The sequence below is a fragment of the Natrix helvetica genome, assembly GCF_964273705.1.
Source record: "Natrix helvetica genome assembly, chromosome: 1".
NCBI lineage: Eukaryota > Metazoa > Chordata > Lepidosauria > Squamata > Natricidae > Natrix > Natrix helvetica.
The window spans coordinates 18,106,899-18,123,836 of record NC_138548.1 but is presented as its reverse complement, the minus strand read 5'-3'; the positions used below and the strand labels follow the sequence as shown (position 1 = coordinate 18,123,836).

At 43.2% G+C, this 16,938-nt stretch overlaps 1 protein-coding gene and 1 long non-coding RNA gene across 4 annotated transcripts in view; both read left to right on the top strand.

Annotated features, from left to right (window-relative positions):
* LOC309396006 overlaps window positions 1-16,938 on the top strand; it is a 148,553-nt gene that overhangs the window by 123,653 nt on the left and 7,962 nt on the right. The window lies entirely within an intron of this gene.
* FZR1 (fizzy and cell division cycle 20 related 1) overlaps window positions 1-16,938 on the top strand; it is a 29,925-nt gene that overhangs the window by 5,025 nt on the left and 7,962 nt on the right. For 2 of the 3 annotated variants that reach the window (XM_081959377.1, XM_081959378.1), the window contains exons 3-12: window positions 1,313-1,438; window positions 2,601-2,664; window positions 3,350-3,477; window positions 4,671-4,753; window positions 7,694-7,877; window positions 8,832-8,897; window positions 9,381-9,483; window positions 11,250-11,434; window positions 12,358-12,591; window positions 14,744-14,848. In XM_081959377.1, coding sequence (XP_081815503.1) covers window positions 1,313-1,438; window positions 2,601-2,664; window positions 3,350-3,477; window positions 4,671-4,753; window positions 7,694-7,877; window positions 8,832-8,897; window positions 9,381-9,483; window positions 11,250-11,434; window positions 12,358-12,591; window positions 14,744-14,848 — 1,278 coding nt within the window. Of the gene's footprint in view, window positions 1-996; window positions 1,140-1,312; window positions 1,439-2,600; window positions 2,665-3,349; window positions 3,478-4,670; window positions 4,754-7,693; window positions 7,878-8,831; window positions 8,898-9,380; window positions 9,484-11,249; window positions 11,435-12,357; window positions 12,592-14,743; window positions 14,849-16,938 lie in introns of all 3 variants that reach the window. The other variant, XM_081959379.1, reaches the window with a different exon arrangement.

The window sequence follows — 16,938 nt, the reverse complement described above, 5'->3', positions numbered from 1 at the left end:
TATTATTTATTATTTATTATTATTATTTATTATTATTATTATTTATTATGTTGTTGTTGATGTTGATATTGTTGTTGTTTTAAAAATTTTAGTGATAACAGGTGATTGAAATTATTTTTTATCTTTCTGCAATGTGATGAAAATATAAAAATGTAGATATATACTAAATATAAGGAGACAATTTTGCAAGATTTTACATTGTTAGTGTGGTGCTAAGTGAAATTGCATTAAACTGCACCAAATGCCCTGACCCAAATGAGCTGTTCCAATCCTTTCAGAATACTCTGTAAGTGGTTCTAAATGTCCAGAAATGATTCAATCCATGATTTACAGAACTCTCAGAATCACAGTTCTGGAAGTGACAGGTTGAATCCTATCTAGAGTACTCAGAAGTGGCCTTCCTAAGCTGGAATGGGTGATTATTTAAAGTCAGAACATTCTGTACTCCCCTGCTTAACACACTTATTGTACTTATTCCATAATAGATTTTGGCTCTGAAAATTTAAAAAATGCAAAACAGCCCAAACTGATAAAAAATAATGTTTTTGTGCCATTGAAATAGCTTTTAAATGTGAAGATTTTGTTGTTCTTTCCTGCAATTCTGTGGGTAGCTTGCGTTATCGTAGCAAATGCTATAAATGGGGTACCTTTATTTCACTCTGAGATATAGATATAGGTGTGTGTGTGTGTGTGTGTGTGTTGCATTTGTGCTGATAAATAAATAAAGGGAGACTAGTATATATTTGGGCATGCCAGGTGCTTTGACATCACACACACACACACACACACACACACAATATTTATACAGTAAAGAAAGTTGGTAAACACAGGTTAATTAATGTGACATGATTGGAGAGACTTTACTGTTTTATCTCTTCTAATGATGTTCAGATTATAATATTATTTTACTCAAATGTTGCTCAGTTGTACTTGCTGAAATATAATTCCTTCTAGGGTTTGTTTATTTATTGATCGTTGGTCTTTACTTCTAATTAGGTATATGTAAGGTTACTTCTTTGCCCAGAAAGACTTCGTGTTGTCGTCATGGAGATGCTGCAACATTTGTAAATGTGAAAAACGGTCATAAGTCACTTTTTTCAATGTCATCGTAACTTTAAACGGTCACTGAATGAACTGTTGTAAGTCGAGGACAACCTGTATAAAGATTCTGGAATCTCATTTTTCTGTAATTGCTGAATTTCACTTTTAATGCAGTTGTATTCTGTTTTGTCACTGGTCTTTGTTGTGGATTTCTAATGGCTGCTTTCCTGACCTTTTCTTCTCTCCCATTTTCGTTCTTTCAAAATTCCAGGTTACTGATATGAGGAGGACCTTGACACCTTCTAATTCACCCGTCTCCTCCCCTAGTAAACATGGTGACAGATTCATTCCTTCCCGAGCTGGAGCAAATTGGAGCATCAGCTTTCATAGAATAAATGTGAGCTTTGCAGAAAAGGCCATTTAGTTGGTTGACTGTTTGTGGGTGACCGGATGTTCCCAAATACTTGACATGATGTTTTCTTCCTTCCTGTTGGTCATTCCATTTGTGTGTTTTGTTTTGTTTTGTTTTAAATATATATTTTACAGTCATGGTTTCCCTTAAACATTTGATGATATCCAAAAGAAGATAACATGTTCAGTGATTGAAGTTGTGACCTTAACCCATATGGAAAGTACCATATGTTTTAGGACTAGCATGGCCAAGATTATCAGGAATCAGGTCATCCAGCCTACCATGTCTAATCAGGCTGGCAATCCTCTCCACGTTTTTAGAATGCAATCTGACAATTTGAGCTACTTACCTGGAGAGGGAGGTGATGGTCAAATTTGGGGTTTTTTTAAATCCAGATTGTCAGGAATTGTGATGTAAGGCTTTTGGGTCTTAAAAATGCTGAGGAACTTCAAGTGACTGCTTGAAGATGGGTTTAGTTATTGAAAAATATCCAGTTTACACAAGTAAGGTTTATTTTCTTAATAATTGATTATAAATATATACCAGCAAGACATACTCTAAAATCAATGGAAAACAGTACATGCAGGGATTGTTTGATAGGTATTGAAAGCCTGTAAAATTTTTAAAAAGGCTGGTTTGAATGAAAAAGGGATGGGAGCCAGTTGATCACGGCTTTTAGAATAACTGAATAGTCTCCCTCCCTGATGCAGCCTTGCTTTGAATTTAAGCTTTAAAAGCAGAGAGTGGGGCTGCAGGAGAGGAGCTGCAAAGCAGGTTATAAAACTCCCAAGCTGAATGAATGAGTAGCAATGTTTATTGAAGAGGTGTTTTGAAAAAAATTGGCATTTAAAAAAAATATCAGAATTTCTGGGTGAAAAGATGAGCTGTAATAGAGTTCCTTGAACTCCATATTCCTCTAAAATGTCTAACCACTGAAGAGGAGAACAATTTTTAAATCTAGGGAAATAAGGGAGTATAAGTAGTGCCAAATTAAGCAGGTAGTCAAAGTAGAACCTCTGTACGTGACTCAGAATCTTCTGCAGTGAGGCTGCTTAGAAAGCTTTACAACAATTATATTGCCTTTTGAAAGCAAAGTTTGGAAATTCTCAAAATGGGTGCATGCTAATTGTTTTATCTGCATTTTTAGGAAAATGAAAAGTCTCCAAGTCAAAATAGAAAAGCAAAAGATGCCACTTCAGACAATGGCAAAGGTAGAGACCAAATCTTGCCTATTGCTTGCATGCCTTAGGCCCTCTGAAGAGATTGGGGTAGGCTGGTTTGTGCTAGACTGCAGTACCTTGGTTTGCTGTTTGTCTTTGCCATCTTGACCTGGATGACTGAGAATCTCCGTAGACATTGGGGGAGACCACTACATAATAACCCTATGGAAGATATTTAGCAGAGTCTGAAGCTTTTGCCAAAATGAATGTAAGCTTTAAGGAAGAATAAGGGATCCTTAACTAATATTAATAGGATCTCAGCATTCCTTATACTCATCCCTCATGTTTGTAATTAAGTATATTAGCGCTTTGTAATAAGACAGATTTAACTAACTTTGAAATGTAGTCTCCAACCGCCTGGTCACTAATATCTTTTGGAAATAATATATTTTTTTAAAAAATTCTATGTCCTTTTTTCTGTAAGTTAATTAAATATAATAATAGTAGCTGTTAATTTTATTACATTGCCAATAAGACAGATTTAGGTAACTTTGAAATTCAGTCTCCAACCTCCTGATTACTAATTAATATATTTGGTAAAATGTCTCTTATTTTTCAAAAAATGTTTTGAAAAAGTGTTTTTGTTTTTTGTTTTTGTACGTTGCTACCTGCTTCCAGTTAACCTATTTTTTTTAAGAAACGGCCAATCACCTTGACAAGGTTTTTGTTTGTGCAGATGGCCTTGCCTACTCCGCCTTGCTAAAAAATGAACTCCTTGGAGCTGGGATTGAGAAAGTCCAAGATCCACAGACTGAGGACAGGAGGCTGCAGCCCTCCACGCCTGAGAAGAAGAGCCTTTTCACGGTATTCTCCTCTGAAAGTTATATTGCCTTTTTGTAGAATAGTCAAGTGGTGACCTACAATAAAAAGCAGGTAGTATTCATTTAGGAATTAGTATTATTCATTTAAACTCAGGGTGTGAATCTGTTTAGCTGAGCATAATGTTTTGTAAAGTGGCCCATTTAAAATTTAGCCCAATTGAAATTTAGACTGTTTCTGGATTTGGATGTTCCAGTTAAGACATTATGGGTAAAAAACCATTGATCTGTTATATTTCATTAACTATTTAAAAACAAAGAACTTATGATTGTTAGATCACATGGTGGCATGGTACAGCTATTAATTTAAATGCAAAGTCATTTAAAAAATCAAAGCTACGTGTATCAGGCCAAAAGGGCATCTAATTCAGCTTCCTGTTCTCAAATTAATCTGATGGTTAATGGAATACCACTAGTGCAGTAATATTCTCCCACATTTTTAGAAATGAGTATCCAGATATTGTGTCTTAAGTATGCAAAACATTTTAAAAAGATACGTCAGGAAGCAACTTAGCCAGAGCAAAACAGCTGTCCTTGAACAGAGTTGTGATACATGTTTATAAAGCAGTTTTTTTGAATTCTTTGCATAGTTCTAATATCTGACCCTTGTTAAAGTTGCCGAATCGTCTCCCACTAAAATTAAAAAAGAACATTAAAGTACAACAAAAGAAGCATTGGGATAATGGTCAAAAAAATATTGAAACAAATTGAAAAGATTAGATCATAAAATAGTGTGAAGTTATTTATTGTCTTTCTAATATGTTGCTTGTCTGAAAGCAAGCAAAGATAAGCCACGCTGGGGAGGCTATTTCAGGGTTTTTTTTAATTACAGCTGAAAAGGATGTGGTTTGAGCAGACTCTTTGAGTCACTCTCTGTTTCTTATCTTGTTGCCTGTTGAAGGAAGGCTGTAGACAAAGAGAACTAAACAGGCTGTTTGCAAGCATTTGGCAGACAGAAAGGCCAGACTGACTTCATACATATATTGCACTTAGCCAGGTTCTTATTGAATAGTGACAATGGCTGGGGTTCAGAGAGCATGTTAAGCCAAAATTAAACAAATATGATAGCTTAGTGCCATCTGTGAAGTCTGAATAGATTGTGAAATCAAGTGCTTGTTTTTTGGCAGAAAACTCAAGTTTGCTAATTTCGGGGCAATTGTTTTCTCCTTGTTAATGTAGTATTCCCTCACCACAAAACGTTCCAGTCCTGATGATGGCAACGAGGTCTCTCCATACTCCCTCTCCCCTGTCAGCAACAAAAGGTTGGCTACCATTTGAAATGGGATGGTGGTTATTTATACATGCAGAATAATCACCCTGGAACTAATGCCACCTCGTGGTTTGGGAACTAGAAGTTGCATTGAAATTTGTTGTGGTTTTTATTATTAAAAGAGCCGTAGTGGCGCAGTGGTCAGAATGCAGTACTGCAGGCTAACTCACTGCTCACTCCAGGAGTTTGATTCTGAGCAGCTCAAGGTTGACTCAGCCTTCTATCCTTCCGAGTTCGGTAAAATGAGGACCCAGATTGTTGGGGGCAAGAGGCTGACTCTGTAAACCACTTAGAGAGAGCTGTAAAGCACTGTGAAGCGGTATATAAGTCTAAGGGCTATTGCTATTGTGGATGGAATACAGTGTGGGTGTGGTAATAATAATTAATAATAATTTATTAGATTTCTAGACCGCCCCCTCTCCCCGGAGGGACTCGGGGCGGTGTACAGGAATACATTTAAAAACCATACAATCATATACATAGCTAAAAATCAAATTAAACAGCCCCTGTACGAATTTATAAAAATTAAAAACAGACCATAAAACCAATCATGAAAATTTAGAAATAAAACTGAGGTGGGAAAGGTGGAATTAGGCCAAGCCGGCTAGCTGGAACAGGTGGGTTTTAAGTTTCTGACGGAAGGAGCGGAGATCCGTAGCCATTCTGATGTCGGGGGGAAGGTCATTCCAGAGGGTCGGGCCTGCCACAGAGAAGGCCCTTCCCCTAGGCGTCACCCGCTGGCACAGCCTAGTGGACGGCACCCGGAGGAGTCCCTCTCTGTGAGCGAATCGGCCGAAGGGATGTATGGGGCAGGATACGATCCCGCAAATAACTAGGTCCTGTGCCATGGAGCGCCTTAAAGATGATGGTCAGCACCTTGAAACGCACCCGAAAAGCCACAGGCAGCCAGTGTAGCCCGCGCAGGAGAGGTGTTACGTGGGAGTAGCTAAAGACTCCCAAAACTGCCCGCGCGGCCGCATTCTGAACCAGCTGCAGCCTTCGGGTGCATCTCAAGGGGAGCCCCATGTAGAGAGCGTTGCAGTAGTCTAGCTGGGACATCACAAGCGCATGAGTGACTGTGCGAAGGGCGCTCCAGTCCAATAGGGGACGCAATTGGCGCACCAGGCGGACCTGGTGGAACGCCCCCCTGGCCACGGCTGGCACATGGTCATCCATGGACAGCCGGGTATCCAGAAGGACGCCCAAATTGCGTACCCGATCCATGGGGGCCAGACGTTCGCCCCCAATGGCCAGTGATGGAGTAAGCTGGTTGAACCGGGGCGCCGATAGCCACAGCCACTCAGTCTTGGACGGGTTGAGCTTGAGTCTGTTACTTCCCATCCAGATCCGTACGGCTTCCAGACACCGGGACATCACTTCGATAGCATCGTTGGGGTGGTTTGGGGTAGAGATGTACAGCTGGGTGTCATCCGCGTACAGATGGCAATCTACCCCAAACCCACGAATGATCTCGGCCAGCGGCTTCATATATGCATTGAACAGGAGAGGCGAGAGGACCGACCCTTGTGGCACCCCACAAGAGAGCGTCCTCGAGGTCGACCTCTGCCCCCCTGCCAGAATAAAGCTCCCTTGAGATAAGCTGCAAATCCCCTTCCCTCGTGGTTGAGCTTTTCTCTTGCACTTGTTTTAGAAATGGGAAGGGGAAATTTTCTTGAATTGTGTTGGATTTGGGGTGGGTAGGAGTTTCCATATGTCTTGAAATGTCACTGAAATGGTATAGGGCTTCCTGCCTGAGCAGGGGGTTGGACTAGAAGATCTCCAAGGTCCCTTCCAACTCTGTTATTCTATTCTATTCTATTCTATTCTATTGGCATCTGAACCACATAAACTGTGTGAGGTGCATTTGATAGAACAGTTTAATCTGATCTAGTCCTCTCTTTTTTTTAATGTTGCTTCCTGGACCATTAATCAATGAATATATTATTTCTAGGAATTTTACAGGGCGACCCTTTACAGCTGTGTTTCTTAACTTCTTATATCAACATAAAAATGTATGGACTTCAACTCCCAGAATTCCCCAGCCAGCCAGCCATGTAACAATGTCAGTGTGTGAATAAACAGGGAGGAAAGGTGTGGGATTTAGAGCATTAGGTCTCAACCATTGCTCAATACACAACTTTCAATGAAAGCATCCCCAGCATTCAAATAACCAACCCCTGCTTGATCTCTAGCTGTTTAGCATATAGGGAAAGAATATAAAAGAAATATCTTTTTCAGAATACAAGAAGAGCAGTGCTGGATTAAACAAAAATTAATATGCCTAGCACTTATTACTCAAAATATGAAAAGCCCTAAATAGGGAAGAAGGGCAATGCCATCACCCAACTTCCTTGCTGTTTCCAGTTCTGCCAGAAGAATGTAACTCTAATAGCCGCTGATGGTTATTTATATGGCTGTCCAGGTGACTCCAGGCATTAAACATTCCACAACATAAAAACCCAGACCTTTTCCCCGTGGTAGCAGCAACATAATCAAATCAACCATTCTCCATTCGTGGTCCCTAGGCACACTGACAAAACCACGTCTCCAGGGCCTTTAGGAAAAGCAACACAGTGGAGGGTTAATCATACATTGGAGGAATGATATTCCATTGAGAAGGTCCCACCATCTCTCCCTTTTCATGGTTCCACCAAATATACATCCCTAATAGACGGGATTCTGCAACATACCCTGCCTTCCCATCCTGGTGGGCTGGGTGGATATAATAGGAGAGAGTTGGTCATTTAAATGGTCTAGAATTCCTGAAATGACTTCAGGAAATAATAGAACAGCCAGATTCTTTTGACATTTACATATCTTATTGTTTGTGTGTATTTGTAAGAGGAGGGTAACCAAACGAGGGTCTATCTGGGGAGAATGGATATTCTTTCTCTTGGATAATTTCCTCTTTTTTCCTTCCTCCTTCCTATAGTCAAAAATTACTTCGATCACCTCGAAAGCCCACAAGGAAGATATCCAAGATTCCATTCAAAGTTTTGGATGCTCCAGAACTTCAAGATGACTTCTACTTGAACCTAGTCGATTGGTCATCCCTCAACGTCCTTAGTGTTGGTCTTGGGACATGTGTCTACCTTTGGAGTGCTTGCACTAGCCAGGTAAAGCCTGTTGTTTGATTCAAGAGTTTACATGCCTGCCCTTGGACATCTCCCCCAATAAGAGAGCCAGAATATTATTCGCCCCTTGAAGAAGTCTGGAGAGATTCTCAGTCGTCCAGGTAACGGTTGTGCCAAAGGTGCTTTTTCAGGAGGCAACTGGACTTTCTTGTTTTTTTTTCTTTTAAAGACGTTTCACTTCTCATCCAAGGGGCTTCTTCAGCTCTGACAGGACAGTGGGGAATGGAAGGATTTATATTCCTTGCAGGCAGCTGGTCATCTGCATCCTTTAGAGCAGTGTTTCTCAACCTTGGCAACTTGAAGATGTCCGGACTTCAACTCCCAGGGAGTTGAAGTCCGGACATCTTCAAGTTGCCAAGGTTGAGAAACACTGCTTTAGAGGGTCGTTGAAGCCCTTGAAGGTTTATCTGTGTTCCTCAGGGTCACCTGAATGATGCTTCCAGTTCCTGTAGTCTGCAATTTCTCTCCCCCCCCCCCAAACTCTGAAAATCCATTCCTACTCCCACCCCATTCAAAGAGTGTTCATCCCAAATTGTATAGCTAAAAGTCTGTAGAGATTCTCAGTCATCCAGGTCCTGCTTGTCCTAAAGGTGTGTTTTTTTTTAAAATCCAGCTGCCTCCTGAAAAAGCACCTTTGGGGCCCCTTGAAGAAGTCCCGCTTTTGACTAGCTTTGTGGGTTTCTGCTCTGGTAGCCTGCTCTGAACATGCACCACATTTAAATTTGAAAACCAGCCTCTTTCAGATGCTGGGCGTTTGGAAACCCCTGGCTTGACATTTTTTTTGTTAAGGACAGGATTTTCCTACTGCTTGGCTTTCTGAAGCCAAAAGTACAAGAGAGGTTTCTGAAACCCAAGTATATGAATTCCCCCCCCCCTTTTTTTTTCTCCCCAGTGCCTTTACAGAGATTTCTGATTCTTGACTTTTCCCCCCCTAAGGTGACGCGGCTGTGTGACCTCTCTGTGGAAGGAGATTCTGTTACCTCTGTAGGATGGTCAGAACGGGTCAGTATGTGGTCACTCCCACCTAATTAAAAGTAAAAGTTTTCCCCCTTCCCCAAACAATCAGTCACATGGTCCAATCAAGGTGCCGTCCAGTTGCCTGGTAACGTCACTCCTCCCTCCCTCCCTCCCTCCCTCCCTCCCTCCCTCTCTCTCTCTCTCTCTCTCCCCTCCCTCCCTCCCTCTCTCTCTGCACAACCACATGTTATCCTACACAACTTATTTTTCAAAACCATACAAAGCCCCTTTATCATTAAAAGCGCAATTCAGCGTCCTGCAGAAATTTTGTGCAAGTGAATCTGCATACAAATGCCTGTGAAATAAATAACAGCAAATGTTTAGGTGTTCAGTTCCTAACTAGAGAGAAAGAACACATTCTTCAACATTGCTGTAGAACTGGGACAGTTTTTGGAGTAGTGTTTTCCCAGGAGAGTGATAGTTCCTGCAGCCGTATGTTTGATATCTTTTTTCACCCCCCCTGCTTAGGGCAATTTGGTGGCAGTTGGGACCCACAAAGGTTTTGTACAGATCTGGGATGCTGCAGCAGGAAAGAAACTCTCAATGTTGGAAGGTCACACGGCCAGAGTGGGTAAGGAAAACTGACTGATGTCGCCTATTGGAACATTCTATCCCATCCCAAATGTTAATTTTTCCTTGCTCAGTAATGAATTCTTGTTGTACTTAGCATTGTAGATGACTCTTGGTCATTATGAGAACATTCCAGTGGATGATATAGCCCGATTCTTCCATAATCCTAGGTTAAATTATCTGGGACTTGAATGCTCCATAAGCCATCTTCTACCTGTCTGTGAACCTGTCCACGTGCCGAGACCCTCTTTGGTAACCCTACTTCATGTTCTGTTGGAAAGCTAGAATATTGTAACCTGACATGGGACATCGCTGGTTGCTGCAAGTTTTGGGATGTGCTTGCCATGAGTTCTCCCATAATTTTCAGATGCTAAGTGAAAACGGTTTGTTTCAGAGAGGTTAGGATTTGAAAGGCTTTGTACTTAGCTGTTTTCTGTAGAGGGAATCATGCTTTCACTGTGGCTCTTTTTATTGTTAAGCTGCTTTTTAATTTGATAAATTAAATAACCCTATTTGATAAATAGGGTATATGCTCTTTACTTTTTTAGAAGACACTAAAATTTCAAGGATTTAGATAAATTTTTAATCTGGATGTTGAGCATGCGGAAGATTGTTCATAATTTTGTTTTGTTTTGGTTAGCCATAATTCTTTTTAAACAAAAGAAAAATAATATATTGTGCTGCATACCAATCTGCATGAGCAATTAGCTAATGTTGTATTAATCTAGTGGCTAGAAACACATCTAGTAACTACTGTATTTTTCAGAGTATAAGACGCACTCTTTCCCCCCCTAAAAGAGCATGGAAATGTTGGTGTGTCTTATACACCAAATACAGCCATTTTTGGCCTCCTGAAACACCGCCCCCACATCCCATTTTTGCAAAAAATAGGCCGTTTTTCACAAAGACGGAGGCGTTTTGGCCTGCTCCCAATCCCCAGCAGCACTCTGCAGGCTTCAGCAGGACTGGGGGAAGGCAAAAATGCCCTCGTTTCTGCAAAAAACAGTAAATAAAACGGGCTGTTTTTTGCAAAAACGGAGGCATGTTTGCCTTCCCCCAGCCCTGCTGAAGTCTGCAAAGTGCTTCTGGGGGCCAGGGAGGAGGAATTTTATTTCTTACTTTAACTCTTCGTAATCTTGATGCATCTTATACACCGGTGCATCTTATAATCTGAAAAATACGGTAAATAGAAAAGGGTTCCTTATGCAGCAATTGGAGGGAAAAAACCTTCCTGAAACCTGTAGAATTGCTGTGCCTAGTCAAAACAAGTATTGGAATAGGTGAGCAGTAGCTTTCTGGATAAACAAGCCCCTAGTTATTGGAAGATGCTTCAGAAGAGGTGATATATGCGAAATTTAATCACTTCTTAGCTTTAAACAATCGGGATATTCAGTTTTCCTTCAAGACTGTAATTCTTTCATAGTCTTGGGGCAGTTCTGTTTTTTAGCTTTCTTTCATTATTAAAGCTGAAATTACGAAATCTGGCGTCATATGCTGGATGTTGCACTGGAAGAGAATTGTTTTAGGAAACCCAAACGTAGTTCTTATCTTAAAAATAGTGTTAATTCCAACCATTTCTGACATTACTTTTCTCTGGCAAATGGATGTTTTGTCTGGTGATTAGAACGGCTCTGAGCATGACCTTTCACAGGTGCCACCAACAGCGGCAGGAGGTGCTCTAGAATCGATACACATAACGTCTCTTCATAAAGGATTTTTCCCAACTACGCCGTCTTTCGTGGTTTTCACAACACTCCTCTGTTCCAGGTGCTCTGGCATGGAATGCAGACCAGCTGTCTTCTGGCAGTCGGGACCGGATGATCCTCCAGAGAGACATCCGGACGCCTCCCTTGCAGTCCGAACGGCGCCTTCAAGGCCATAGGCAGGAAGTGTGTGGGCTGAAATGGTCCACGGATCACCAGCTCCTGGCATCTGGTGGGAATGACAACAAGGTGCAGTGACCAGCGTGGTCTAATTTTATGTTTTCCCATTCCTTTCTGAAAATAGCGTGCAGTTCTTAATGTTTATTTCTGGTTTATCGTTATTATTGGATATTTGCTTTGATGACCTTTTTGAGGGATGCAATATAACATACACTTAACTTCAGACACTACTGTTTGAAGTTCTGAGAGACCTCTCAAGAGCCATTTACAACCCATTTTCAAGGGTTGTGATGGACGCACACACACCATTTACACGATCGCATTTTGGATGCTTGGCAAGCGGCTCACACTTATAGCCGTTTGTAGTGCCCCATGTGACCAGGATTTTCAGCTTATTTTTGGCAGCTTCCGCCCAAAACCTCCCATTGGTGAAAATGGGTTTTCTTAACGACTGCTGTAAAAAAGCTTGTAAAATCAGGCACAGTCAAGACATGACACAATCCAAAGGCATTTAACGACTGTCATGCCCATAATTCCAGGCTCAACGACAATCATAATACGAGGACTACCTGTACATGGTTTAATTTTTTTAAAATAAAAATGCACAGCTGTGCAAAAGGTAAAAACTTGGAAAGGCAAGAATAGAAATGTTCAAATTCAAAACAAAGTCTAGTAATAGCAAATTTCTCTTAGGTCTTGAGGCCTAATTCCAAATATGTCATTGTATTCTAACAGTGAGTAGAACGGTTCAATCCACAAACCAGTTAAAGCTGTTCGATTATTGATGGTATCGATTTTTCAATTTAAAAATACAGTCTAGAACTCAGTGGACCGCCGTAATCAAAACTGGGCCATGAGAGAAAGTTCTTTTTTCCAGTTGCTATTCCTCTTCCCTCCCAGTGGTAACTTGTTTGAGCCTCTGCCTCAAGTGCTGGCAGAGTCCCTCTGCTCTGAGAGCACGATACTCATAAACTTCTGTCCTTCCTTTCCAGCTCCTTGTCTGGAACCATTCCAGCCTCAGCCCCGTCCAGCAGTATACAGAGCACCTCGCGGCAGTCAAAGCTATTGCTTGGTCCCCCCATCAGCACGGGCTCCTGGCTTCAGGAGGTGGGACTGCCGACCGCTGTATACGTTTCTGGAATACCTTAACAGGACAGCCTTTGCAGTGCATTGACACAGGGTCACAAGTGTGCAACCTTGCTTGGTCCAAGCATGCCAACGAACTGGTAAGGACCACGGGACAGTATGGGAAGGGCAAAGTAGACTCCCTTCCTTGGTTGAGGCATAGGAGAAGGATTCCCCGTTTGGCTACTGGGTTATTGTTTTTTTAGCAGAATTCAATGTGACACAGGGAATATCATGTTGAACTTGGAAACTTTGAGAAATAATTCTCTTCAGGTGGGCTTTATGTCTACCGTGTTTTCCCCAAAATAAGACCCAACCAGAAAATAAGCCCTAGCGTGATTTTTCAGGGTACGTATATAAGCCCTAATTAAGATTGTCAGCCAGATGGATGAATTTAGTACCGTATTTCCCTAAAAAATAAGATCTAACTCATGGGTGTCAAACTCACCGCGTCACATAGCCATCACGTGACATATCGCGATGTTTTTTTGTGGAACGGGTGGGTGTGGCCTGCGCGTGATGCATCCAGCCCGTGGTTCGCCAGTTTAACTCTCCTGATCTAACCAGAAAATAAGCCCTAATGCATCTTTTGAAGCAAAGATTAATATAAGGCAGAATCTTATTTTTGGGGAAACACGATATGAATATTTAAGCCTGTAGGATGACTGTAGTATTACTGTATCCTTATTATTATCTTCTTTACTACCACCTTTTATTGGGATGATGATGATTCTGTTGCTTTGCGCATAATTAGTAGTAACTGTGAAAGGGATCTTGGAGTCCTAGTGGACAACCGTTTAAATATGAGCCAGCAGTGTGCAGCAGCTGCCAAAAAAGCCAAAACAGTCCTAGGCTGCATCAACAGAAGGATAGAATCAAGATCACGTGAAGTGTTAATATCACTTTATAATGCTTTGGTAAGGCCACACTTGGAATACTGCATTCAGTTCTGGTCGCTACGATGTAAAAAAGATGTGGAGACTCTAGAAAGAGTGCAGAGAAGAGCAACAAAGATGATTAGGGGACTGGAGACTGAAACATATGAAAAACGGTTGCAGGAACTGGGTATGTTTAGCTTAAGAGAAAGAAGGACTAGGGGAGACATGATAGCAGTGTTCCAATATCTCAGGGGTTGCCACAAAGAAGAGGGAGTCAAACTGTTCTCCAAGGCACCTGAGGGTAGAACAAGAAGCAATGGGTGGAAACTAATCAAGGAGAGAAGCAACTTAGAACGGAGGAGAAACTTCCTGACAGTTAGAACAATTAATCAGTGGAACTGCTTGTCTCCAGAAGTTGTGAATGCCCCAACACTGGAAGTCTTTAAAAAGATGTTGGATAGCCATTTGTCTGAAACGGTATAGGGTTTCCTGCCTAGGCAGGGGGTTGGACTAGAAGGCCTCCAAGGTCCCTTCCAACTCTACTATTCTGTTGTATTGTATTGTATAATACACTAAGAGCTTCTACATCAGAGACAAATTCCTTGTGTGTCTAATCACAATTGACCAAATAAAATATGCTATTCTTTTCTTTAGCTGTCACCAATGCAGAAGATGCTGGATGCTAGAATAGCAATTATTTTGCCTAGAGTAGGGCTTTTTGTCTCTTCAAAAGCAGCCGGGGGCCCTTGGCTGCTCTTAGTGGGCTGAGGGCAAAGTTTACACATTTTACAAAAACATGAACACTGCTCTCTCATTCCAAGCTGCCTTGCGGAGCTATTGTGAATGAGGCATCAGTTTATGGGAGAAGTGACATAATTAGGAGGATTCTGAACTAAAAATGGAGATGAATAAAAACACTGTTTTTTGCTCTTATTTTGGTTCCTACCGCTTGTATAAACTTTTCCTTCAGCAGCTTGTAAGGCATGTTTTCTATCTCTTGATCTCTCTCCCATCATGAAACAGACCAAATAATTCCTTGGCTGAAACAATTCAAGGCAAAAAGAGAAGGGGACAGCATAGAATGGAGATAGTGTCATTGGCATAGTGAACATGGGTTTGGGGAGACAGTGAAGGACCGGGGGGTGGGGGAGGTTGCTGGTTTGCAGAGAGTGGGGCATGACTTGGCCACCAAACAGCAACGACGAGTCAATTCATACTTCTTAACCACCTTAACTGATAAGGATTTCTATGGAAAACCTACTTAGAGGTTACCATCAGCAACCTTAAGGGTCAAATTAGAATTGGGACCCCCTTCCTCAGCCTCTGTGCTTGCCTTTTGTTTGGGACTAAGAGCTGAAGAGTGTTCTCTCCGTAGGTGAGCACCCATGGATACTCACAGAACCAGATCCTCGTTTGGAAGTACCCGTCCTTGACTCAGGTTGCAAAGCTAACTGGGCATTCCTACAGAGTCCTTTACTTGGTGAGTATGGGGGCCGTGCAGCCATCCTTGCTGCTCTTGACCTTTTGATCGCCTTCAACATCATCAACCACGGTATCTCCTGCTCTGGTTCCAGAAGTAGGTGTTGAGAGTGTCTTGTGCTGGGGCCCCTGGGGGACAACACTGTCTTGTGTTGGTTCTCCTCCTTCCTCTAGGGCAGTGCTTCTCAATTATTTTCTGTCATGCCCCCCCTAGGAAGAAGAAAACATTTCGCGCCCCCCTCCCCGCGCGACTGTAAATAGTATCATTTGTCTATAAAATTGTTATAAGTACACCTCTGCATAACATAGCACACCGGTCTTTCCTCGTCTCCCACCGTAGTCACATGCTTTCTTTCCTCTTTCCCTCTTACTTGTCTATCCTTCCTTCCACCCTCCCTTCCTCCTTCCCTTCCTTCCTGCCTCCCTTCCAGTTCCCTCCTTCCTCTTTCCCCCTGCCTGCCTGCCTTCTTTCCCTCCTGCTTATCTATGCTTTCTTCCTTCCTTGCACCTCCCTCCCTTCTGCCTGCCTGCCTTCTTTCCTCTTTCCCTATCCTCCTATCCTTCCTTTCTCCCTCCCTCCTTCCCTGCCTCCCTTCCAGTTCCATTCTTCCCTCCTTCCTTCTGCCTCCTTCCTGCCTGCTTGCCTTCTTTCCTCTTTCCCTCCGGTGTGTCTGCTTTTCTTTCCTTCCTTCCACCTCCCTTCTGCCCTCCTCCCCTTCTTCCCTCCCTCCCTGCCAGCAGCTCCTCCAGCATCCCAGCTGGAAGCAGCAGCACAACAGTCGCCGTTACGAGGGGCGAAGGGGTGGCGGTGGCAAGATCGGGCGACCGCCGCCTTTGTCCCTTCCCCAACAGCGGCTGTTGCGCTTCCCGGCTTGAAGTGGCAGCGCTGGGGACTGCTCAGAGACTCATCAGAGCCGCGGGCTGGAGCTGTGCAAAAAGTCTGCTTGGGCTGGGGGGGGGGGGGAAAGGGAGGGAAGCCTGGGACAGCCCGTCCTCGCCATCGCCACCCCTTCGCCCCTGGTAGCGGCGGCTGTTGTCCTGCTTCTTCCAGCCGGGATATATTCTGCCAGGCCCTTGGCAGCATCCCGGTACGAGGCGCGAAGACGGGCGGTCCCATGCTTCCCTCCCTCCCACCCCCGCCCGAGCAGGCTTCTTGCACAGCTCCAGCCCGCGGCTCCAATGAAAATCCACAGTCCGAAGTGCTGCCACTTCCAGGCGGGATATATTATGCCTCGCCCACGCCTTCGCCGCCGTTGCACCCAGATGGAAAGGGAGCCTTCGCGCCCCCCTTTACGGAGCCTCGCGCCCCCCCAGGGGGGCACACCCCACTATTTGAGAACCGCTGCTCTAGGGTCAGTTCCAGGCAGTGTTGATAAGGAGCAAGTGCCGCCCTCCCGGTCTTCAGTCCCTGCTTTGTGAGGTTCTGCAGGATTTGATATTCTCCCCAATATCATTTAATAGCTACACAAAACTGCTGCATGAGGTCATCTGCTGGAGATATCATCACTGTGTTTATGATACCCAGTGGAGATATATCTCTATCCTTAGCAAATTAAGTAACGTTGTTGGAGTCTTTCCCTGTTCTCTGAGGTCTGGAACAATAAATCTGAATGGGAACAATAGACTTTGGCTCAACTAGAAAGACCGAATGGCATTGGATTTTGGGATCCGCTGGTTCCAGGAACCTACCACCTTTGGGTCTGGATGGGGGTGACCCTGCCCCAAACAGACCTACCTGGGCTCATGGTCCTGCTTGAAGAGCAGGTGACAGCTGTGACCTACTCCTTCTTATGTGCCAGTTGTGCCCATTCCTGGACCAGATGGCTCTGTTCACACCTTGGTCATCTCTCGATTGGATTACTATCATATGCTCCACATGGGGTTGCCCTTGAAGAGCTTCCAGAAGCTGCAACTGGTACAGAATGTCGCAGCGTGTGCAGTTATGCGCACCTCAATCAGCACAACGGTTTACTCCGCTGCATTGGTTCAGCTGCACTGGTTCCCCATAAACTTCTGGATTCAATTCAGAGTGCCTGTTGCGACATACAAAGTCCTATATAGCATAAAACCCGGTTATTTGGACACCTCTCT